Source organism: Falco cherrug, chromosome 1 (assembly GCF_023634085.1).
Source record: "Falco cherrug isolate bFalChe1 chromosome 1, bFalChe1.pri, whole genome shotgun sequence".
NCBI classification, from domain to species: domain Eukaryota; kingdom Metazoa; phylum Chordata; class Aves; order Falconiformes; family Falconidae; genus Falco; species Falco cherrug.
The window spans coordinates 27,355,166-27,380,032 of NC_073697.1; the positions used below are offsets into that span (position 1 = coordinate 27,355,166).

The following is a 24,867-nucleotide window of genomic DNA, read 5'->3' on the forward strand; positions in this document are numbered from 1 at the left end:
GTATTTTACTGCTAAATGGCAGTAAGATATTTGCTGCTGCCTAGGGCAAGTAAATTGTGTTGAGAACACTGAAGCTTTTAGCTTTGTGGTAAAACTTGTTGCTGTCTGCTGAGGCTGTGGGCTTGAATTGTCTCTTCGATATTTTGCTGTGTGAATTGAATTGGCTAAAATGCCACTTTTTGGTAGACAGATTTTTATCTTCAGGCATTCTTGATTTCACTGCTGAACTAATTTCCTGCCTTACAAGTGCATCTTTGTTTTACTTTTCTTTCTGTCCCAGGAATAGTCAGGATCCTCCGTTGTACTTGTTAAATTCTGCTTACCAAGTGTTCAGTAACAGGAAGCTCCAGCTGACACCTCTAACAATCTTGTTACTAACACCTATTGAGAAAACATGAAACAAGAAATAATTGTTTCCTTCCATCTCTGTCTGGCATATGATAAAATTTATAGAAGACGTATCGTGTCATCTAAATTTAGGGAAGTGATTGTGAAAAGGAGTATAGGGACTGAAATCGGATGACTGGAAAATGAACATATTTTTGTGATAATACTGTCAATTTAAGTTCGGTTATAAAACAGATGCTTAAAACATTCTGTATCGTGAGGGAAGTGTCTGACATGCCTCTATTTTGAGAAAAGTAAAACCAGACTTCAGTTAGAGGCATGCAAATGAGACTGCCTCCATTTCTGTTCCTCTGTAGTCTGTGTTTTATTCTTTCTGTGTCTAATAGTAATTTTGGACATTTTTCTTGCAGTTTGCTGCTTAGCCCTTACACACTTTGAGTTTTTAGAAGAGTTCACAAAGAAGGTGTTTTTATCACTAACCAACAAGTTTGCCCATTGACGTTTGTCTTCTGTGCTGTGATATTAGTCTAATAATTTGGCAGTGATATCTGTAGGTTTTTGTATGCTTCAGTGATAGGGTTTCATTTGTATAACTGTCAGTAAGACTTCACAACATGACACAAAACTCTTGGAAGCCCATGGTAACCTTTTTTTTTTATTTTATTTTATTTTTTTTTTTATTGATTAACTGTGTGAATAGTTTGAGTCCAGAATGAATAAATGGCTCTCAGACTCTCTTTTCTCATTTTTTTGTTACTGGAAAGACCATGTCCTGGCTATTTTAGAAGAGTCCTTATAAGGAAAGATGGAGATTTTGTTCAGTGGTCTGTAGGCTAACATTACATTTATTGATACTGTGTATGCCACATTTCTCCCTCCTTTTAAGTTGAAAAATCTATTTTGTACGCTGACCTCTTTCTGCGTCTTGTGAAATGGCTGCATTTGTTTGAGATGGTGTTGACTGTACTGGAAGAAGAGTGTGTTTAGGTGCAGAAATGTACAGAATAGCTCATAGAATCTCTGACTAAAAGGGAAGAAGTAAAAAAATTGTGTTAAAAAGTGTTTCTGCTAAAACTTTCATAAGCTATGGGCAGGACTTTAAAAAGAACAAGTAAACTTACTCAAGAAGTTTTTATATAAACACAGTGTTCTAATATTTTTTCCTGGTTTGTGTGAATATTGAGAGATTCTTTAGAACATACAAGTCTACAAAGGCTATATTAGCTGCTCTGTTAATGAATACTATAAAGTAATAAAATAAATGTAGCTTTATACATCACATTTAATACGAAGAAAGAGTTGTGCCGTTCAATTTGATGTTGCATTAATTAAAAGATAGAGGGTTCAAATTTCAGTGACCAAGATTTTCTGTTTATAATCTTCCCTATGTAAGAAGGGAAGGCATTCTTTGTGAACGTTTCTAAATGAGAGGTAATGTATGAACACAAGTAACATTTTATGTGTCTTTATTTCAGTACTTATCTATTCAGACTTGAGCTATGCTATTAAAGATGCTAAATACTATGTGTTATGCAACTTGGCCTTTTTTTAAATAACTTCTAAAACCCTGTAATATTTTATTAGGATCTGAGTTGATATAGTCTGCCAAAATAGTTATCTTGACAGTTCTGTTTTAAGACTTAAGTTCCATGTCCCAGAAGTAATAGAATACTCTTCATGTTTAGATGAAGAAGATGACTTTGTCAAGAAAAGAATTTCAGTGAAACCAAAGGAGAATGGGATGTCAGCAGTTGGTTGTCAAGGAACAGCTGCAGTGAAAAAGGAAGATGTAAAACCACAAGCTAAAATCAAACCATTATCTTCAGTGAAACAGACTCCTACCTCAGCACTTGATTACTTTGGGACAAGTAGTGTCCAGCGATCAGAAAAGAAACTGGTAGCAAGTAAAAGGAAAGAAGTGAGTACTGATGATGTTGCTTCAGGCTGTTGGTGTGTCTGATAGCAGATCAAAATGGCTGGCTTAACGTCTGCAAGGAGGTACTTTACTGCTTGTCATACTTAGTGTTACTTTTCAGTAACTACTCAAGTATGAGTTCAACTCTGATGATATGTGAGGCATATCAAGTCCTCAAATGCAAGTTTAGATTAGCATTTCCATGTTTGAGAAGGTGGCACAGAGTTGAAAAATTTTCTCGATTCTTCTTCTCAAGTGACTTTTCTTAAAATGAAGCAGTTTTTTAAGATGAGTGAGTGGGTGGGATAGCTTATAGTTGGGGGTGGAGGGCATGAAGGAGAGGAAAGAGGTTGTTTTCCCAAGCTTTATGGCACATATATTCATGGAACAACAAAGCACCAAATAAAGTATGGAGGATATTAAAAATTCATCATGTTGTTTTTTCTTTCAAGCAGGCTGATTCTGATGGCTTCAGAGATGTTCAGCATTGTTTGAAGAAATTAGATATTTATATTATAGCATAGTTTCATTTTGAATAGTAAAATCTCTTTAAAACAGCCATGTTTAATAGTATTTAGGTTAGAAAGCTAGGAATAAAATGCTGCATGTCTTATTCCCAGTCCTTTTCTAGAAGTATACAAAATGAATCCATACAGATTAAATAACTGTAATTTACACAATATGGGGAAACTGAACTATTGATCTTTTTTTCTTTTTTTAATATAGCCTTCACAAAGCAGTGACAGCACATTAGATGATGAGGCCATTGCTAGGCAACTGCAGCTTGAAGAAGATTCAGAGGTGATGCTCTATAAATTCATTGCTTTATGCCAAGAGCAGTTTGTTTAACTTTAAAATTGTTTTTCCTTAAGAAATTAAGATAGACTTCCCATGCATGCTATAAATAAGTGTAATTAAATTCATCTGTTTACTTAAGTCTTGCACATATGTACAAACATAGTCACACAGGTTTTTTATGGGTATTATTGCAGTTATGTAAATAGAGTATCTCCCTTAATCTATTTTCTGTCTTATCTAGACTTTTATCTACCTGTGCAGTTGATGTGTCTCTAATCTTGTTTTTCATATGGAATTCACTTTCTGCTTCCTCATGTTTTTGGTGTGTGGGGGGCTTTTTTGTCTTTGTTTTTTGTGGTTTTTTCGTTCCCTGAAGTGGTGAATTAAAAGCCTTTGCTATCCATGAATGTTTCACATGTCCCCTGAGTGTTCTTATGGTTAAGAAAAATGTGAACAACCCGTATGTGTGTGTCTTAAAATTTCCTGTTTGAATCAAAATGAGGGAAAGGTACACTTCTTGTACGTGTTTACTTGCTTTTGGGAAAATCAATTCATTTACCATATATTGGTAATATCAAGTATCATTTGAAGTAAATAATTATACATGCAAAATTTAGTCTCATCCTTGACCTCCCCAGAGGTGTGAGGAATCTAGCTTTAATCTATCAGAGAAAGGTAACCTTTTGGGCAAAACAAGGTGTTTGCTTTCATTTGAACTGATCTTAGCTGTAATGCTCACGTTGTCTGTATGTATCATAAAAGGAACATGCTTTATTTCAGGTCTGTCTCTGCCTTAGTTTGGTTTGCGTTTGGTGGTTGCTGCCCTTCCTCTTTCTCACTATACACATGGAAGATAGATGCATTTCATTGTCATGGGCACATAAAAGTAATGCCTATGGCATATCAGTTTTATAAAGTCATCTCTTTGAATCTTATAGCATGGCATGTTGGACTCCAGGACAACTATGAAAGGATTTTTGTTGTTGTTTTGTTACAAAAATCATCAATATTTATTGGCAACAATATATACCATTCAGCAATAGAAGAAGTTTTCCCCAAGGGACCGTGTTGGATAGGAGAGGTAACTTGATGATCAGTTATCATTGTAGATTTCACATTTATTTTGTTAGGTGAAATAAAAATGACACCAACCTGACTTTTTTTTAAAATTATTATTACAATTAATAAACAACTTTCTCAAATTCTGTGTACAGTATTTGTTCTTACTGGCTCTTCTGTCAAAGAAAATCAGTTGCAGAAGTAGAAATATTAAAAAGTTAAAGTGTATTTGTTGCCTTAAATTAAAGGGAACTGGCAAGACCTGGACTAAGTGCAGTAGCTAAATTCTCCAGAGCTGCCAGAATTTTTTTTCATATATGTTGTTAGCAGTAGATGAGAATAAAACTTTGGTTGTTTGGAAATTTTAATACTTAACAGGCATTGTTCCTGCTTGGGTTTTGGGAGTGCTTTGAAAGTTTTCTAAAGCCGGCAGGTTGCATCTTGGTGCAAGCTGGTTGTTGTGAGATCTTGGATTCAAATTCTGCATGTTTATTAAATGAAAAGGATACATTACAATAAAAAATACGAAGGAATGGAAGACCTCTTTAAAAATGGATTATACAGGGTTAGTAATGTTCCTAGTGCAACAAATCCAAACTCTGCTTTTCTCACTAGACTTCAATCTCACTTTTTTTTTGAGGGAACAAATAATTCTTCAGTACCATTTTCAGAAATCTGTTTTCCTCTGATGCACTTTTCCCAGCTATGTGCTGTTTTATTTTTGATAAACTTTGTCTGTAACAGCAGATAGCTTTAAAAAATTAAAGCAGAATTAAACCTTGTCAGACATTATTCTAAAAATAGCTTTTTTTTTTTTTTTTTTTTATTAGCTGGAGAGACAGCTGCATGAAGATGAAGAATTTGCTAAAACTTTGGCCATGTTGGATGAAACACCACAGAAGAAGAAGGTTAACTCTATTTTTAAACTCTTGTTTTTAGAAATTGTGTTGCTGGGAGTGTTCTTATTGGGACACCTAACCTTTGTTTTGAGACTTCCATACAAATGCATTAAAACCAGCAATTTGCATGAAAATAACATACGTAATTTTGATACTTTCCTCGTGGATTTTCCTCACTCAGTAGATACTGTCCTTCCTAATCAGACAGCTGGCATCATTGTATGTTTGTGCTATATGCTTCTGTTGAAATGGGATTTTAAGTTCTAGCTCTGATTGAGGAAAATGTGTTGCTGAAGACTTATGCTTTAGAACACCTAAACACCTATATCCAGAGGACAGGATGAAGTAAAATGAGTCAATGGCACAAGCTGGTGAAAAGTGATGGGAGAACAAGGAAGGAGGACAATACACTCTCCTTGCTTCAAGAGAAGGGGCAAGCAAGGATCTTGATAGTTTTGAGACTAACCCTAGTGATGGAGGGATCTTACAAGTTCTCATAACTTGTGGTATAAGGCACAGTGAAATATTTGCTGTGTGGTACATCAAGGCTTTTAGAATTTAGGATTGTTAATTTGAATATAGCAAATATTAGTATTTCTAGACTAATCAGTAAACCAATTAAGATCAAAATTTACTGTAACCTCAAAGCTTGTCTGGCCTTTGACTTAAGGAATTTATGTGCATGGCTGAGTGCAGAATTTGCTCTTCTGCCTGCTTTGACAAGAGGTTGTATTCTGACGTGGTAGGGATCAGCTTTGTTAGATGTCATTTAGTGTGTACTTAACAGTAGGGAAACCTGGGGAGCTGGGCTTAATGGTAGCTTGGTACATGAATCTCTGACTTTGGTGTTGTGGGTTTATTTAGGCTCGGAAAGATTCAGGAGGAGAGCAAACAGTGCTGAGCGTCAAGAGCAGTCCTAACATGACAGAAAGATATAAGCAGTCAGAAGGAGGTAGGATATGGAATACAGAAAACATTTCACCACTTCATAACGTTAATGAGATGCATTCTCACGTATGTGCTTTCCTCCCTCTGCCTCCTTTCAAGTGAAATCAACAAACTCAACAGGTGAAGCAAAGAATTACATTGCGAAGCAGCAAACTAAATCTGAACATTCAAAAGGCCCTCATGTATCCTCCCAATCACCGGGTGGTAAAACAGCAAAAGAGTTGATGAATAAGACCTCGCCTTTGAAACCTAGTTCTAGGCTTGTGTCTCTGAAACAAAAAGAAGAGATTGCTGAAAAGGAAAGAGGTGCTCAAAGTTTGGTATCTAAAGAAAAAAATACTCGAGGGAAAGAAAAGACAACACCAAAGAAGGAGAAAATTTCTCCCAAGAAGACTGAGGTAGGAGCTATCAAAATGAATTTAGTAGTCTTGGTGGAGTTTTCAGGAAAATGTTTTAATTTATTACTGTTTATGTGTCATTATTGTTACTTAGTACTTTGAATCTTCTAGGCAATTCTTAGAACTTTAATTTTAGTAAGGCTTTACATTCCCAGCAATTACAAAAATATAAGAAAAAAATCAGTTTAAAAAGTGTAAGTTAAATGCATGAAGGAACTGAGAGTTCTTTAATGCTCATTAAGGTATGCATATACACTGCAAAATCAGTCTGGTGCTTTTCATGTTTGTTTGCTGAAAAAATGCAGACTGCAGGAATTCTGACCCTCACCTAGTGAGGGAAAGCTTACTGTTTATGTGAGGGTGGTGACCTTGTAGATCTGTACTGCTGTTAGAATGATAAATAGCACTGTTTGATTTCTTGTAGTGTCCTGTCATCTCCTGTTTCTGAAGTATATTTCTTATGATTGATACGTTATGTAGGAATATAATTTTAACAGATTCTGTGACTGTAACTATTGAACACACAGCTTAAATGTTTCTTAAAAGTAGAAATACTATGAAGCAGACTTCTAAGTGTAGATCTTAGTCTATACCTGATAATCATTCTGAAATAAAATAGGATGTGAATTTAACAATTTATGAATGAAGTGAGCATGTAGATGTGGAATGCAGATGAATCTGCAAAAACTTGAGCATAAATAGTAGGTCTGTATTTTTAAAACTCTCAGATGAGTTTTTTAAATCTTTAACAGCAAAAAAACCCTCAAAGCACAAGCACCAAAACTAGAGCAAGCTTTGGTACTGCATCTCAATCTACTAAAAACAAGTGTTAGACCTTAATTTTCCTTCGGTGCTTAAAAGTGTCTTAAACTCTGATGCTTGAGGGTTGGGTTTTTTTAATACATATGATATGCATGTTAATTTTTTCCCCTCCTGCCCAAGTCTGTAAGTCCTGAGGACTCTGAAAAGAAGCGAATTAATTATCAAGCCTACCGAAGCTTCCTTAATCGTGAGGGTCCAAAAGCACTGGGGTCCAAAGAAATACCTCGGGTAAGTTTGGCTACAGCAGAATTCTGTATGTAGAAGTGTATCATGGACTGACTGTGATCTAACAAGGATCAACTAAACTGTTTACCAACTGGTATTTTTTTTAGAGTAGGAAGTATGCATTGGAAAAAACTAAATTATAATGCAAAACAGTGACTAATCCAGTACTTGGTTTATGAAGCCGTGATGATGAAAAATAGTTACTGGTCTTAAAGTTGAAGATTGCTGTCATTCCTTTGACTGATGTGTAATGCTTGAAGCACAGAGCATTATGAGTATGAGGAGTCAGATAAACCACGTGTGAAGTTTTGTTGGTAGCAGCTATTCCTTTTAATGACTTTTGAACTTCTAGAACTAATACCTAGCTAGGTATGATAGGCTTATTTTTAATTTTTCATAGGGTACGCGGCATTGTAGGGGGCTAGAAAAAGCTTATGGTGAAGAGGCATTTGATAGCATTGCATTAGGTAATGGTGTTTTCTGTGACCTTCTGCTTCTCAGGGTGCTGAAAACTGCTTGGAAGGCCTGACATTCGTAATTACAGGTGTTCTGGAGTGTATTGAAAGAGATGAGGCCAAGTCTCTGATTGAACGTTATGGAGGAAAAGTAACTGGTAATGTCAGCAAGAAGACAAACTATCTGGTTATGGGGCGAGACTGTGGCCAGTCTAAATGTGAGAAGGTGAGCGTTCCTGTACCTGAGCAAAGTAGGAGTGAAACAGTGAACTGTTCATATCTAACTGTTGATTTTCATCTCTGCCAAAATGAGGCAGTACTACCAATAAAGTGCATGTTAAAAAGGAAAAGTTGCCTAGTGGTTTAGGGCTTTGCTTTGTTTTTATTTATATGTGTATATACACCCACATAGATAAATTAAAAAAACCTTTTTGTTGTGTTCCTAAATGCAGTCATTACTGGAAAGCACTTCGAAGTGAATTATGTAACTCCTAACTTTTTGATTCTGGCTTTTGCTCCAGGCATCAACTTTAGGGACAAAAGTTATTGATGAAGATGGCCTGTTTGATCTTATTCGAACTATGCCAGGCAAAAAGTCCAAATATGAGCTGGCAGCTGAAACAGAGGTTTGTTCATTATAAACTTAGGGGTGGTTTTCTTATGTGTGTGGTTTTTGGTTGGTTTTTTTTTACTTTGGTCTTTTTTTTAACAGAAAGGAGTTTTGTCTTCTGTTCCAGTAATAATAACCCTGCAATTTTCAATTTGACCTTCTAGGCTAAAAGTTTTGAAAGTGAAAATTTCGTATTTGTGGCTAAGACTTCTACTTGGGAGCTTATAGGGCTTTTCCCCACCTTAACGTTTTTATACTCTGACATTATTCTGTATTTTAGGTATCTGACTGGGGGGGTAATTGTACCTCCTTAGATGGCTTCATTTGTAAACTTTGACTTTTTATTTGTTCTTTGAAATAAGTAATTGTGACTGATACTGTGTCTGATACCCAGACAGGCCCAATATAAAGTTGTACTGTAAACATGAGACAACTTACGTAAACCATGTCTATACGTAACAGATTTTGTCTTTGTGGTACTTGAACTAATACTAGAGGTGATTTTTTCAGGGAACATTGTAAAAAGAGTAACGAGTTTTTTATGTACATTTAAACTTAGTCTGTAATGGCTGATAAAATATTATTAAAATCTGTTAGCTCTAGCATGTTGTGCGTTCGGTATAGCTGTTGCTTTTGGCACTTCTGAAGTGGCTAGACATGAATTGTTGTGTGTAAAGATACTATTGGTGTCTTAAGGAAAAGCAACTCCAAGCTTACTAACTAACTACTTTCACTCCTGTCGTGGTTTCACCCTAGCCAGCAGCTATGCACCACGCAGCTGCTCGCTCAATCCCCACCCTGGTGGGTTGAGGGAGAGAATTGAAAAAGTGAGAAAACTCAGCTGAGATAAAAACAGTTTAAGTAAAGCAAAAGCTGCAAACACAATCAAAGCAAGAAAAACTGCTTCTCGTCAGCAGGCAGGTGTTCAGCTATTTCCAGGAGAGCAGGGCTCCATCATGCATAATGGTTACTTGGGAAGACAAATGCCATCACTCTGCACATTTCCCTGCTGCCCTGTCCCACCACAACCACCCCCTTCTTCTGTATGTGAGCACCGCTCAGCAATAACTAAAGCATCCTTGTGTTGTTAACGCTGTTTCCAGCACAAATCCAAAACATAGCCCCATACCAGCTCTGTGAAGAAAATTAACTTTACCCCAGCCAAAGCTAGCACAACTAACTCCCTTTGAATTGCTTTGGGTTGAACGCTTTCTGGAAGCCTTGTTTTGCAAGAGCTTCATGGGTGTCTGGCCCATTTGTTCCAACCTGACTGTCATTAGCGTTGCTTTTTTTAAATAATGTATCAGGCTCCGTGAGTAAGGCAACTGCTTTTGGAATGACCAGAACATTTCCTGCCTCTCTTTTCTGGGTTGTGCTGTGGAACCAAGTGGTATCATGTTTAACAGTGGTTTATTTTTCAGTGGAGTACTACTTCATCTGCTCTTGAAGTTCTATTTATCAATATATAAGCTTTGTTACTTTCTTAAGCACTCCTGTACATGCGTTCAATGACAGTCTGTTTATTTACTGTATAGGTTTTTCAAAATTTCCCTTTAATTTCTTTACCTTTATTTCCCTAAGGCAAAAAAAGCAGCACCTGTAAAGACACCACAGAAAGCAGAAGCTGGAAAAAGGAATTTTAGCCCTCTCAAGAGAGAAGCTGATAATAAAAAATGCAGGTCTACTCCTCAAAAAGGAGATCCTGTCAAATCGGCCAAGAAAGAAACGGTTGCTGTTCGAAAGCTTATGGATTTTAAACGGCAGACTGTAGAGGAGAAAGAAGCCTCAAAACCTAAGGGGAACTTGGTTTCTGAGATAAATGAAGACAAAACAGAGAAATTGCTATGGGTAGATAAATACAAGCCTGTATCTCTTAAGGCAATAATTGGACAGCAGGGTGAGCAAAGCTGTGCCAATAAACTCCTCCGATGGCTCAGAAATTGGCACAAGAATACCTCAGAAGATGGACAAGGTGATGAGCGTGGTTAACTTTTCTGTGTTTTTCCATGCCAATCGTGCTGCTTGTTTCCCTGGACTGATAAGGGCCTTTGAGATAGCAGAGAAGCTTAGAAGTCAGGAACAAGGCTGCAGTTGGATGCGTTTTTAGCAGCAGTTGAGCCTGCGTTTTTCTTGTTGAAGCAGTTGTTCACTTGTCTGTCCTTGTCCCTCTGCCCTGCCCGCCCCCCCCCAAAAAAAGAAACCACCAAACCCCCCACAAAACACAAACCAACCCATCAAGCAACCAGAACAGAAAATTGTCTGAAAATATTTTTTTAAGTCTTGTGGTAGTCTCTTAAATGTGTGTGTGGTGGTTTCTTTTTTTTTTTCCTACAAGAAACCAAAATAATCTAGTAGTAATGTATATAATAATGGCTTCAGGTTCAGCCTGCTGAATTCTTTCTTGCCAAGAGAAACATTGACCGGTGCTAATATGTCTGTACACATGGTGAAAATACAGGATAGCAGTATGCCCAAAGGGCTGCTGTCATGCATGGGGAAAATTGTTAAGGTCCTGGTTCTGCCTGACAAGTAGTCCACGTCATTCATAGTTTGTCATGGTACAGACAAGTTTTTTCCTGTGTTTAAAATAGCATTTAAGTTTCACTTCAGCCATAGTGGGTAGTGGGGTTTTTCTGTGTTGTGTATTTGGGGTTTGGTTTAGTTTAGGGGGTGGTGGTGGTGTTTGTTTTTGTTCTGTGGGGTTTTTTTATGAGGTTGTGAGGAAATTGCTGAAGTGGTTGTATTAATAGCACTTCTGTTGTTTTTCAGTTTACAGTCACTGCAAGTCTTAAACTAAGATGGTTTAAGCTGCTTTTCACCAAATGGTTAGGGATGCAGATATGGATGTGTATTTTTTAATACCTGTATCAGGCCTCAAGTGCGGAAGAATTGTAGTGGTGTTTGAATCTTTAGAAGTATGCAGTTTGTTTTGTAATACATACCTAGGTAAAACCTGGAATCTTCTTTTATAGCAAAGACCAATAAAACTGGAGGCAAAGATGATGCTACTGGTTTTAAAGCAGCATTACTTTCTGGTCCGCCCGGAGTTGGTAAAACTACTACAGCTTCTTTGGTTTGTAAGGTGAGTTCATGTTAAGGGTTGTTCCCAGCAGTTTTTGTTATATATTGATTCTTTGTCTGGATACAGGTACATTGTGCAGGTCTATGTCCCCCTAAATGGCCAGGGTCTGCTCCTAGCCTAGTTCTGCCTGCTCATAGGTTAAAATATGTGCATGTTTAGATACCTTTATCAGGTCTAAAGGCAGTGAGAGTGAGAACGTAGCTGTGGGTGTCTGTTTCTTTCTGTTGTATTGAGAGGAAGCGTGTGACAGTATGTTGAACAATTGGAAACGGCTTTCAAAAATTGTGAGTGTTCAACCTAGTTCTACAAGTTAGGGAATATTTGTGCTAAATTTAGTGGGAGTTTTAATTTTGACAAGCTTTTTGAAAGACTTGGTTCTGTTTTTTATATATCGAACAAAGATATCTTTCCCAGGCTCATTCTAAATTCAAATACTACTTTAGGATGAAAAAAGTTGACAGGGCTATGTGTCAGTCTCTAAATCTGAATTCAGAAATTGGTGTTACAGTAAGTTAAGAAAACCCGTGTTCCACTGCATCATGAGAATCAGCTGAGAACTTCATACTGTGGAAACTAAAGCTAAGTTACTAATAGTGTTGCTGTAACAAGTTACAGGGTTTATTTTGTTCTCTCAGAGTATGATAATACCAGCTTGGAGGGGTTCAGATCTATTGCCCGCTATCTGACCTTTGTGGTGGAAAGGAGTGATTCCTTACCTCAGTGTTTGAGTTGTATAGAGTAACACCCGATCTTTCCCACCTCTTCCTCCCACCCTTACAGCATGGTCTTTTCTGCTTCTGGTCTCCAGCCTAGCGCTTGCTCACAGCTGGTTGAGATCTCTGCAGAGCGTTTCATCATGTTCCATAGGAACAGCCAACGAAATATGGTGGTGGGGGGGGGGGGGGGGGGGAGAGCGCGTGTGTGTGTGTTCAAGCTGCAAGCCCAAGGCTGTGTGCAGTTCACTGCTGCACTGTGGCGTGCCCCTGGCAGGGGAGTTTGCCAATGAAGGAGCAGGTGGGTTAAGTTCTTTCAGGTACTGACATGCAGCCCAGCCCTGTTCTGAAGTGTTAGAATTGCTGGGGGAATCATGTGGTTCCAAGCTGTTAAACAGTTAAAACCTTTTCTGTCCTTCAGCTTTTTGGAGGTACGTGGCATGTTTCTTTCTGCATAAGACTTTGATATGCAGCTGGAAATACCATGGAGCTTAGCCAGTCTTGGCTCGTAGTTCTGTTTTTATCCTTGGTGGTAGTTCTGTTAATCTTTCAGGACTAAATTTGTGCCACTAACTCTGCAAGCCTTCCCCACCCCCAATTCCCAGTTCTCAGTTGGGCCTGTCTGTTCTGTGTGTGGTTACAAATATTTTTGAGGTGTAAGAGAAAAGGAGTATTAAGGGGAGGAGGGAATCAAAGCCACAAATTAGTGGAAACAGTGCTGTGTAAGAGCTTTCTTCTGGAACTCTGAAATACTGTTTCTAAGTCTGAATATGCATATGCTCTTTCACTGATGTGTGTTCTCATTTTTTGTGTGGTTTGTGTGTTTGGACTAGGAGCTGGGGTACAGCTATGTGGAGCTGAATGCTAGTGACACTCGCAGTAAGAACAGTCTGAAGGAAGTAGTTGCCGAATCGCTTAACAACACCAGCATCAAAGACTTCTGTTCTGGTATGTCTGTTGTTTGAAGGAAGATTTTCGTTATATTAAGAGTCCGGTTACAGGAGGGACAGAGCTTGCTTATTGTACAACAAACAGTGTTAGGAATTTAACTTGCTCATCATGTGGAGGGATCTCGCTGATAGGGATAGCTTAATTTAGTAGGTTGTTTTATCTCATCTTTAGTTGTAGAATTATATCCTGGTATTAGTTGAATCAGTCATCAGTCTGCACAGACTACTCAAGAACTCTGCAGTTGCTCATCTGTTGTATGAGACTTGTCTCTTGGAAGATGACACGAGGTTGTAGTCAGTTCTGTTCTGTGAATGTAGGAGATTCATGTGATCAGGAGTCAGAGCAAGAGATTTGTCACCACCTCAGTTGTCTAGGATGGGGTTACCTAACCTATAAAGCATTGGGTAAAACTCTGAGCAAGAACCTATCTTATTGCCATTTCATTTTTTTGTTCATATTCATTTTCAGGCACATCCTCATCAGTTAGCGGGAAACATGTATTGATCATGGATGAAGTGGATGGTATGGCAGGCAATGAAGACAGAGGAGGGATTCAGGTGAAACTGCTATAGTTACTAGCTAATGCCATTGCTAAGAGTACATACCATATATAGCACAAAATATTTCAAGCCAGTCTGCTGTCCTCAACCCATGGTCCATAGAAAGTCTCTGTAGAGTACAGTTTCTCTGATCTATTTTAGAAGTCTGTGTTTGTGTAAGAAGAGTTATGCCTTGGTAGAGGGGGGGAGGGGAAAGGTACTTCTGTAAAAGAAACCTGGAGTGATGAACTTGGGTGTGTGAACTTAAGTTTTTTCCTGGACAGGTGAATTTATTCTAAGGTCTCTGTAGCTGACATCTATCTGCAGCAGGAAGTTTGTAATCTGGCTGGGACAGTTGCTCTCTTCAGTAGGCAGTAACACTGAGTAAACAATGCGGCGTAGGCAGTATTATCCTTTGTTTTCCTTAGCAGCTCCAGTTTTACCTTTTGAAGATTTCCTATGGTCACATGCAGTACTTTGACAGTAAAGGGCATACAGATCTTTAGCTCAGGTGTGCAGACGCTTGCATTGCAGGAATATGAAACTGAACTTCACCTTAATTAGACTAGGCAAAGTTTGTTCTGGTAAGCCTAATAATGCGGAAGCCTCGGGGTTGAGCTCTTTGGATAGGGAAGAGCTGATGTTTTTACTTCCTGTTGCTTCATTGTGTGCGGCAGGGTGCAGTCAGGGAGGTTTGTGCTCCCTCTGAGCATGGGCTTGGTCAAACCGGCCTTTGGACGAGTGAATCTAGTTCTGCCGGTGGACAGCTGTACTCTGGGCTGTTGATCTTCATTGGTTCATGAAGACTGTTCCAAACATGGTTGCTCAAAGTAGATAGTGGAAGTGGGGAGACGGCAGACTTACTGCAGCTGAATCGAATAGCGAGCAAAAAAGTAGGAGAGGGGCTAGGTTTTCACTCTGTATAAATATGATTACAGTAGGAGTTTATTATAGACTTGCACTTGTCAAGGATCTGATTTAAGGCAGGGAATAAACCAGGAGAATGCTTGGTATGACGTTTTAATAATTGAGTTACTTGATGCAATTGTTGTAATGTGTTTAAATCACAGGAGTTGATTGGTTTGATTAGACACACAAAGATACCAATCATCTGTATGTGTAACGATCGCAACCATCCTAAAATTCGTTCCTTGGTCCACTACTGTTTTGATCTTCGTTTTCAGAGACCTCGTCTAGAACAGATTAAGGTAAGAAGGCTGTGGCTGTATGGGCTGTACTGAATTACCATCAGGAACTTCTGTCTTCACGTGGCAGAACTTACACGGAATTGGAAACATCGCATAAAACTTAATGGGTCACCTCAGTGGGTAACTGCCTTTCAAAATGGGTTGTCGGAATTCTAAAATCTGAAAGGCTTTGGGAAGAAAAATTCAATCTTAAATATATCCAAAAATTTCTTTTTTAAATGATCTTGTACTTTTCCTACACTAGTGACAAGGGATTACCTTATGTTTAAGAGCGAAAATTTAAATTATACATTCTATAAAAGAACTAGAAAAATACGGTGATGTTCTTTCATAGATGTGTCAATATGTTCTGTAGGGGGAAGACTTCACAGGAATTCTCTAGTGACACTTCCTCAATTGTATATTACAGGGTGCCATGATGTCTATTGCATTTAAAGAAGGTTTAAAAATTCCACCACCTGCTATGCAAGAGATAATCCTGGCAGCAAATCAGGACATCAGACAGGTCTGTGCCCATTCAGCAGCAGCGTCCATTTGGATAGCACATCATGTACAAGTCCTTGGCTTCAGCTTAGTATTTGAACAGTATTACTGTTTTTATGTGTAGAGATCAGGCTGTCTTCTACTAGTCTCTTCAATTTAAATGCTGTTACGCTACCACATTGTCAATTTTGTTCTTTAGGTTTTACATAATCTTAACATGTGGTGTGCAAAAGATAAATCACTGACGTATGATGAGGCTAAAACAGATGCCAGCAGAGCCAAAAAGGATATCAAACTGGTAAGTGTAAAATACTGGATTGGCTTTTACTGTCGTATTCTGATGTAATCACTAGGCTTTATAGGCATCTCCTGAACTAAAGCACTGATGCTCGAGATGCAGGGAGCTGTCAGATTTGCCACAAATAGTTGAAGAGGAGCAGTAAATACAGGACTGAGTGTGTATTTTGATGTACTGCTGTCTTATGTAAGATCAGTTATGAAGCTCATACTTCTCATCGCAAGTCTTCTGTTTAGGAGATAGTTCTCTTAATATTGGAAGTAAAACACGATTCTGAAAACTGGGAAAGTGCTAGGAAGGTAATACTGAATGTTAACTTGTACTGACGAGTCACTGTTGGGTACCATCACTAATCTGAAGTAATTTTGTTGGTGTTGTGCTCTGTCTTTATTGTTTATGTTGACCTGTAACTCACTGACTTCTTGAAATATCATTTCCTTAGGGCCCTTTTGATGTTGTCCGGAAGGTTTTTGCTGCTGGAGAGGAGGTTGCTCGTATGTCTCTTACAGACAAATTGGATCTTTTCTTCCATGATTATTCGCTAGCGCCTCTCTTTGTCCAGGAGAACTATGTACATGTGAAACCAGCTGCCGCTGGGTGAGTTATTCCATACCCTAAACTGATGTAGGCTTTTAAGTGTCGGGGAGTAAAACTAGACTAAAAGTTATCTGGATATTTCTGCTTTCTAAGAGTCAACTTTGTTTTCCAGAGGAAATCTGAAAAAGTACTTGATGCTCTTGAGTAGAGCAGCTGATAGTATATGTGATGGTGATATTGTGGACAAACAGATTCGTAGCAAGCAAAACTGGAATCTTCTTCCAACACAGGTGAGCACTTCACACTCAAAATTTTGTGTGCTTTATGGGTGTTAGTTTAAAAGACCAATCCCTTGACACTGAGGTTTAGATTAACTTTATGACCTGTACGGTTCACACTTCATGCAGTATTCTCTGTTCTGCTGGTGGGTGGAGCAGTTTCCTGGATTCATATTGTTGAGCACATGCTGTATTGTGAAATGAAGTCTTCTGAAACTTTGAAAAGCTTGACCCTTCTTTATAAAGCACAGGAGCACATGGCACTTGTCACTTCTGATGTGCAGTTGCAAGCCTACTCTGTTTTATTTATGTGCTTCCTATCCCGCCCTCTCACCAGGCCAGTATTTCTCCCAAAGCACAGAAGGCTGAAGCTTTGTCACTGTGCTTCTGTTAATGGTCACTGAAACATCGACAAGACTTGCCTAAAGGATTATGACTGCCATCAGAGAATGTGTCATAGATTAAATTGGCAGGGACCTCTGGAGGTCATAGAGTTCACCCCCCTGCTTGGCGTGGGTCCAAGCAGAGAAGTGGCTTAGGATTTGTTAGCTTTTTTTTATTTGTTAGCTGATTTTTTGTAGGTTCGTGGTGTTCGTTGGAAATGTCTCCTTTACCATGTCTGTCGGCCTGCAGGTTACAGCACTTGCTTGTGTAAAGTCAGCTGTTTGACTGCACTCTAAAGTGGACATGAGAAATGAACAGGCTGCTTTTTTTTTCCTTTTCTTTAATGGCTTTTACAACCTAGGTAATTTTACAGACATCTTAGAATGTGGTACAAGAGATGAAGGTGTAACCTAAGAGGGGTTGAACAGAAGCAAGGAACCAAAAAAGAGTTTTGTTAAAACAAACTGTTTTTACTGCGGAACGGTATTGATTACCCGCTTTCATGCAGACAAGCAGGGTAGTATGTTGTGGGGTCAGTGAGACTAGTTCATGGTGATTTTTTGGCATGTGTGCTACTTTTTCAGGGTATTTATGCAAGCGTCCTCCCAGGGGAGCTGATGAGAGGTCACATGACCCAGTTTCCTGTCTTTCCCAGCTGGCTGGGGAAATTTTCATCCACAGGCAAACACGATCGTATTGTTCAAGAACTGGCAATGCACATGAGCCTCAGGTAGTACTGGCATTTCTCTTCTGGCTTGTATCAATACTGGGTATTTAGTTCTCATGTAGTTCACTACCTACTGTTAATTCCTTGCTGGGCTTGGTACAAAGTGTATATCCTGTGAATATGCTTGTATGTTGTTGGTGACGCTTTCTTAGCACTTGATCAGGACAACAACCAGACTGCAAACACTTCTAGTATAGTCAGCAGTCCTGTGACTCCCCCCGCCCCCGAAGCTGTTGTTTCTCGGTCAGGGATGTGTTTCCCCAGACTGCTCAGTGTTTGCACACCTTGCATCAGTTATCCCTAACGCAGGTATGGCAGAAGGAGCAGCACAGTACAACTCTTAAGGCAGCTGCTTACCCCTTTGCCAGGGGCCTTACCTCCAGGTTGCTCGTGTTCAAAAGCGAGGGGTGGTGGTTGTGCACATTTACTTACTGTTTTCAATTTGACAAAGAACCCAGACAGGCAAGAGGACAGTAAATATGGAGTATTTGCCGTACTTGCGAGACGCGCTTGTCCAGCCCTTGAAAGACTTTGGAGCAGATGGTGTACAAGAAGCTGTAACATTTATGGACTCTTACTGCTTGGTGAAAGAAGATGTTGAAAATATCATGGAAATAAGCACATGGGGAGGCAAACCCAGTCCTTTTTCAAAGCTGGATCCCAAGGTAAAATTTACCAGTGAATTTTTTCCTTTTCTTCCATATCTTTAAAAAGCGATTCTAGATTCATAGCTGTGGTATTGATGTGCTGCTGAAAGGCTGAAGTTGGTGCAGCTGCCAAACATACTACTAAAAGTTGAGGTGTATGTCCTAGAGATGGTTAGGCTGGGCCTCCTTTCAGGAGTCTTACACCTGTTGTTCCTGGCGTAAGGGATCACTGGGCATTGGCTGGGGCCTGGGCACAGAACTGGAACACAGAAGGGACAGGGAAAGCTGGTACCTTTCTGCAAGCCAGCTCCCGGCTACAAGCTGTGTCACCTTCGTGCATAGCGCTGCCTTTGTTACCGTCGTGTAAAGGAGGAGCCACACACAACTGTATTTGTTACAGCGTGGGCACTGAGGTGAGAGGCTGGCTTGCAGCTTGCATCTTTCACAGTCCAGTTAGACTGAGCTGCTAGACCTGGGGGGACTTCGTGGGGTGCTCCTCCAGTACCCAGCTAGCCCGCTTCAGTGGTTGGGACCCTCATCTGGTACCAGGTGAGCTTAAGCTCAAGTCCCTGTTACAAACTAGGCAGGTGTGAGATCTGAACCATGATGTCCCCCATCCCAGGTTAAGTACTCTGGGCGAGAAGATTCTTCTTTGCTGGTAAGTAAACCTGTGCTGCTGTTGGGCGTTTCCCTAGTCTGAATACATTGCTCCAGTGTGGCAGGTGTTCAGTGCTGCGGAGGGTGGCTTCGGCGTAAGGGACTTGGATTAGACAGCAGCAGAACAACAGTGCTGAAATTGCTGGAGGCTGAAGCAAGAAGCATCTGAAGATACGTATGCTCTAGCTGAGGATTATGTGGGACTTTGATAAAATGATCCTTACCATAGAGGTTGTAGATGCTTTCTGTGTCCTTTTGAGAATGTGTCCTCTTCTGCATATCTTTGGTCACATCTTTGCGAAGGAAAGATGATGTGGAACCTCCAGCCAAGAGCTGGTTAGCTAACAACCAACCTTCTCATCTACAGTTCCAAACCTGATGCTCATCATGTTCCTTTCCAACCTAACAGGTCAAAGCAGCTTTTACACGTGCCTACAACAAGGAGGCACATCTGACTCCATATTCACTTAATTCTGTCAAGATATCTAAAAGGCAGTCGGGGTCTGCATCAGCCTTGGGACTGAATGAAGAACTGAATGTGGAAGAGATCCAGTCTGATGAGGATGAGAAAGATACTGTTGAAAGTGACGCAATGATTAAGGTGACAGTTTCCTCAGTGTTAAACTACCACAGTAAACTGCTTTCTGGTTTTTTAAGTTACCTTTTTGGAACTTGTAACATCATCTGAAGGGGGGAGGGGGGGGAAGTGGACTAGTAGATGCTGAATACATGATCTGTCAACTTCTAAATTAAAAAAGTCTATGATGTTATTTCCATCCATTGCCTTCTGCTTGAACGTTAGACCAAAGTGAGACATCACTGTACACCCCTGAATACTGCATCCAATTCCCAAACTTTGTAATATTTTAGGTGTTGGTGGGGACGGTGCCATTGGTAAGGAGCAACAGGCCTTTGCATGGGGTTATCACAGATGACAATTTCAGCCACACCCTTTGTATGTGTCACCAAATCAGGCCATTAAGACTGAATATTGTTGAGTCTGTACTCTCCATGGTGTTTTAAAACTTCATACCTGAAATGGGAGGGGAAGAGAAGAGAGAGTTTTTTTCTTTTAATACTGATTGCATTTTGACTTACGCTTTTTTGTCAGGTTGCAGTTGGATTTTGAACTGTCTGTATGTTCTGTTTGCAGAAAAAAACCCCTAAGTCTTCCAAGCTGCCAAAAAGAGAGAAAAATGAAGAAACAACAAAAAAAGAAGGGAAGAGAAAAGAGAAAACAAGACATTAAGCAGAATAAAATCTTGCTCTGGATGTAGCTTTGCTTATCTAACTTTTGGCAGAAACATGAAACAGATCCATTGCTGGAGCTGGGAAAGTAGAACCAGTGTGTTGAAAATGCTCCTCTTATAGAGGTGGTGTAGCTACTGTACTCTCACACTATGCCGTGCTGTACTTACTCTTAACGTGCTACAACCTATAAATATCCTTGCGCAACAAACACCAGGGTGCATGAAACATGATGAAAATAGGGTGTTAGTTACCTGATGTTTATGCAAAGTCTTCCTAGGACCCCGTTACTCTTTTTTTTTTTTTTAATAAATCCCCTGACGTTATGTGGTGAACTCTTGTAAATACTACATGATGCAAAAAAGACCCCAAACCTAAATTGCATATTTGTACATTATAGAAATTAAGTGGTATATCAGATAACAATAAAACGTTTCACAGGAGTCTTTTTCAAAAAGTTTTGGTTACAGTCATGGAGTGTTCTGTCTCTCCCTCTCTTCCAAGGTTTCGGCTTTCCTTTGTGTACAGGATGTGCTTTTCCTACAACTGCCCTTTTTCTCAGTTAGAGACACAGAACAACAGTGAGGGATTTAGCTCCAAAACTAGAGGAGCCCATGCATGTGAGTTGTATCTTCAGTGTAAGAAATGTTTGATAGAAAATAGTCGTAAAAGTTCAGAACTGATCTTGAAAAAGATAATGCTGAGGGTTTTTTTGTGACTTACAAAACACAGAATGCCCCTTGTTTTGTCTTCGGTGGAGATAAAACACAAATTTTGCTTGGTAAGAATAATCATCAATAATTTTTATTACTGTAATAAATCAAAGTACAAAACTTATCAAAAGCTAAATAGACAAAATAGAAGTGACGTGTTTGTTGTTGTTACTACATTCTGGTAGGGAAAAGATGTGTAATCTAGTGATGAAGCTTTCCTTGCTGCTTGCCAGACAACACATGCAGTTCTGAAAATAAACAGAGGTGGTTAGTCATATCCCAAGGTAAAAAGACGGTGATGGCAAACTACAAGGTTTTCTCGGACTGGGGGGGGAGGGGGGGAAATTAACAAAAATAAGGTTAGGATCCAGGTGTGTGGCATAGATGGAGCAGTGGTTTTGTTCTTTGAGATACTCTTACTTCAAGCCAGTGCTATGTTCCTGTGACATGTTTTGTTAAACACAGAGGCTAAGGTCCTTAACCTGCATTTCGATCTGTTTCTACTTTGCATCTCTCTCTTCCTATGCTCATTGGTAGATCTGTAGAAGGATCTGAGGATGTGGAGATCTTGAAACTGTTCTCTCTGCTACTGAAGCACAACTGGTGTTCAGGAACACGTTCCAAACCAGAACGTGGTGAAGGTGACGGTGTGATCATAGAGGCAGACTAGTTTAAAGCCTCACAACTGGAATGATTTAATAACCAGCTCGGCTGCAGTAGCAAAACATACTGGTGTCTGTGTGCCTGAGGGAAAATGGAGAACCCAGGCTCAGCTGTACCACCTGAGGTGCAGAGCCAGGCTGTGAGTTAGACTCTTGAATGCTGCGTTTCCCTGGCTGGGAAAAACTCCTTAGACGTCCTAGAATGAGCCCTGTTAAGTAAAATAATACAGGTTCTAGCACATACCTGAGCTTATTGGTCCCCGTCTTCTGGTTTGAGGTACTGCGTGCAGTCGTTTATTTTCTTAAGATGAACAATGTCAATCCTTTCAGAACACATCGGGCATATGTTTTCAGTCTGTAACATGCTGTTTTAAAAAGAAGGGTGATGGGCAAATGATAAAAACATGTTAGAATTAAAAGGAGCAGCTGGCCCCAAGGCAGAAGGCGTACAGCAAAGTTCTGATCTGTTTCATGTAACAAATGCAGGCTCGAGCAATGGCCGCTTCAGTCCGGGCCGAGCAAAGGTTGGTTTGTTCATTTTTAAGATTTGAGAATTAACATCACAATGGGAAGGCTGATACTCTTTGCCATGAGGAAAATTTGGCAATTGAAACATACAGAGGAACTTGGGCTAAACATGAAGCTCCTGGAGCTTCACAGCTATCCAGTCCCGTTCTCGCACAGATGATTACTGGGGACAAGAGGTGATTGCTGCCTTAGCCTATACCTATTTTTCTGTTGTATTCTGTTTGTTTTGGTGACTGCTGCTGTGCCTCTGTTCCCCCTGCCCCCATATCAGGTGTCCTTCCTGGAAGGAGCTGAGAGCTTGCACAAGCTCCCCCCGCCCACCTTCAGGACAGTTCCTGTTGCTGAAGCCCTGCATCTCTGGCCGAATTCTTTATTGTGGTTTTCGTTCCACGCTGAAGCGATGTTCTGTGAGTAGGTTAGATGGAACTACTGAGTAAGTGGTGTTCCTCTTCCACCCCACCCCAGCTGTTACGTGTTTTTAATACCAAATGAAACAGTTTGCTGCTAAAATATGAACAAACATTGGAATTGTGCAACAGAAAAGGAAAAGAAAATACCCCAACTTACTTCTTGAATTCTGAATAGAGGGCAGGAAAGTCGCAGTGTGGGCAGACTGTCCAGTCATCTCGTACCATATGTCGACCCTGCACGCAAAAGCCGCAAGTAATTAAGGGGTTGTGTGCTGTCCCAGTGCGCTGGGCATTTTGTTTTGTACCTGTTGCTGTGAAAAAGTCTCAGCAACTGCTTTCTGAAGACTGAGCAATTAAAAACCCAAACCCGTGGTCGTGTTAACTCTAGTCTGATTACTGTGTAAATTCTGTAACTAGGAACGGAGCTCTCGGTGAGATGCAGTGTTTTCATTGTAATTCACATTGCTCTTTTTAAAAAAGAAACCTAAGACTGCATTGAATTACAATTTTAAAAATTCTTTTAGTTTGGTGATTCTAAAGTGTTACCTGTAGTGCTGTGTCTAGACATGTATGTACATCTACAGAGACTTGATGTTGCATGTCACCTGAGTCCAGGAGGTTGCATTCAACACGGTCAAATTTGTGAACGTAGCGGCTGCCTGGTACTTGCCTCTTTAAACAGAAATTATTTCCTCTCTTTTTGGTATGGTTCACTAAATTTGCTTTTAGAAGCAAGAATCCATGTGTACTTTTTCAATACCATAAAAACACACCAGCATGTTGAACATTTACATTTAGAGGTGAGAGATTTATGCTCTTAATACAATATGCAACAGTAGACTGTTTTGACACTGACTCTCAAAGGTGAAAATGCTGCATTCCTAATGATGTTACAAATACTTGTGTTGTAAATGAACTATAACCAAGATAGAGCCTAAATAAATAACATGGAATATATATACAATTATGTACATTATGTTTGGCTCTTAAAGCTGTATTCAAAAGCCTTGCTTTTTTCTTTAAGATATTACTTCTAAAATATATTGGTAATCTTACTCTGCTAAACCAATAGAGTAAAAAAATAGAGTAATTGCTATTAATATTTTTTGTAAGACTTAATTCTTTAGTTTAATAAAGAATGTTAATTCCAACATTTGATTCTTGCTCAAGTAAATTGTGTTTTTTCTGTAATTCCAGTATAACTAATCACTTGAACATGGTAAAAACAGAGTCTGTTAGTTATACAGTAGCTAACCTCAGTATAAAGATTTTGTACTCATGCTGGTAACAGTAGGATGCATGGCTTTTCCACTAGGAAACGTACCCCATCCATACCTGTTCAGTACACTCTAAATCATCCTGAAACAAATGGTAGAACTTCTCTCTCCTTTCTGTGAGGATCAGTAATGTAAGAAATGCTGAGGTTACTAAACCTTGGAAGGGCCTTAAGTGGTTTGTTGTTGGGTGTTTTTGTTGTTGTTTTTGTTTGAAGTCTTGGCAGCCTGGAGTTCAGGGGTTGAGAGCTGTGCCCTCCCACGGCTCTTGTACATGGAAGAAGAGAGGAGGGCTGCCATCTCTTGCCACCGTTGCTCTGAGCACTGCAGCACCTACACAAAGGGCTGAGCTGGGAAGCACAGTCCTGTCTGTCCTCCAAAGGGCACCGGGTGTGCTGCAGTTGAAGGGAGTCCCGGTACACCACCTGCCTTCTCAGGAAGCCAAAGTCTTTCAGAACCACTTCGTGATTTTACTGTCACCCTCAAGTGCCTGCAACTTGTAGGTGGCAACTAAGGACACTCTGTCATAGTGCAGCTTGGGGAAAAAAAACCAACCAACCAAACCCACAAAAACATCTAGCTTGAAACTCCTAGCAAACCAAAGATGTTCAGACAAACTTCTTTTTAGGAGAGAAAAGCTTTGGAAAACATGGCAGACACTTACAGTTGCAATACAGTATGGGAGATTGTTTTTACAGCCAGGACACAAAAGTTCGCACTCTGGGAGCTGGAATGCACAGTACGGACAGGCTGTTGTTGGCTCTTCTGTCTCTGTGGTGTCTGGACGCCTAGGAGTAAGATACAAATGTGAATAAAAACCTCAAGTGCTTTGAACTTGAACGAAGATGTTTTCCAATGCCTTTGATGCTTACTTGCATAGCTTCCAGTTTCTATTTTGTATTCTACCAGATAATTAATTCTAACTACCACTCAAGCTTCATCACAATTCTGTAAACTCAGGAACAGGTCATTTTCTATCTAATTTGAAACAATATAACCTTTTTAAAGCTGTAACAGGTAATACTACTTAGAAAGATTTCAAAATTCATAG

At 39.6% G+C, this 24,867-nt stretch overlaps 2 protein-coding genes across 4 annotated transcripts in view; one reads left to right on the plus strand and one right to left on the minus strand.

The window, feature by feature from the left end:
• RFC1 (replication factor C subunit 1) overlaps positions 1 to 20,672 on the plus strand; it is a 42,981-nt gene extending 22,309 nt beyond the window's left edge. For both annotated transcript variants that reach the window (XM_055728376.1, XM_055728385.1), the window contains 21 exons: positions 2,034 to 2,266; positions 2,990 to 3,064; positions 4,951 to 5,028; positions 5,884 to 5,971; positions 6,067 to 6,365; positions 7,308 to 7,415; positions 7,914 to 8,093; positions 8,389 to 8,493; positions 10,059 to 10,449; positions 11,450 to 11,559; positions 13,106 to 13,220; positions 13,692 to 13,780; positions 14,833 to 14,970; positions 15,380 to 15,475; positions 15,653 to 15,751; positions 16,194 to 16,348; positions 16,461 to 16,578; positions 17,535 to 17,680; positions 18,129 to 18,342; positions 19,391 to 19,582; positions 20,135 to 20,672. In XM_055728376.1, coding sequence (XP_055584351.1) covers positions 2,034 to 2,266; positions 2,990 to 3,064; positions 4,951 to 5,028; positions 5,884 to 5,971; positions 6,067 to 6,365; positions 7,308 to 7,415; positions 7,914 to 8,093; positions 8,389 to 8,493; positions 10,059 to 10,449; positions 11,450 to 11,559; positions 13,106 to 13,220; positions 13,692 to 13,780; positions 14,833 to 14,970; positions 15,380 to 15,475; positions 15,653 to 15,751; positions 16,194 to 16,348; positions 16,461 to 16,578; positions 17,535 to 17,680; positions 18,129 to 18,342; positions 19,391 to 19,582; positions 20,135 to 20,230 — 3,125 coding nt within the window. In that variant the 3' untranslated portion in view covers positions 20,231 to 20,672. The remainder of the gene's footprint in view (positions 1 to 2,033; positions 2,267 to 2,989; positions 3,065 to 4,950; positions 5,029 to 5,883; positions 5,972 to 6,066; positions 6,366 to 7,307; positions 7,416 to 7,913; positions 8,094 to 8,388; positions 8,494 to 10,058; positions 10,450 to 11,449; positions 11,560 to 13,105; positions 13,221 to 13,691; positions 13,781 to 14,832; positions 14,971 to 15,379; positions 15,476 to 15,652; positions 15,752 to 16,193; positions 16,349 to 16,460; positions 16,579 to 17,534; positions 17,681 to 18,128; positions 18,343 to 19,390; positions 19,583 to 20,134) is intronic.
• Positions 19,879 to 24,867, minus strand: part of WDR19 (WD repeat domain 19) — a 46,892-nt gene continuing 41,903 nt past the window's right edge. The window contains exons 34-37 of one of the 2 annotated variants that reach the window (XM_055728366.1): positions 24,481 to 24,604; positions 22,700 to 22,776; positions 21,849 to 21,969; positions 19,879 to 20,014 (exon numbers count right to left, since the gene is read on the minus strand). In XM_055728366.1, coding sequence (XP_055584341.1) covers positions 21,855 to 21,969; positions 22,700 to 22,776; positions 24,481 to 24,604 — 316 coding nt within the window. In that variant the 3' untranslated portion in view covers positions 19,879 to 20,014; positions 21,849 to 21,854. Of the gene's footprint in view, positions 20,015 to 21,011; positions 21,191 to 21,848; positions 21,970 to 22,699; positions 22,777 to 24,480; positions 24,605 to 24,867 lie in introns of those variants that run through there. The other variant, XM_055728359.1, reaches the window with a different exon arrangement.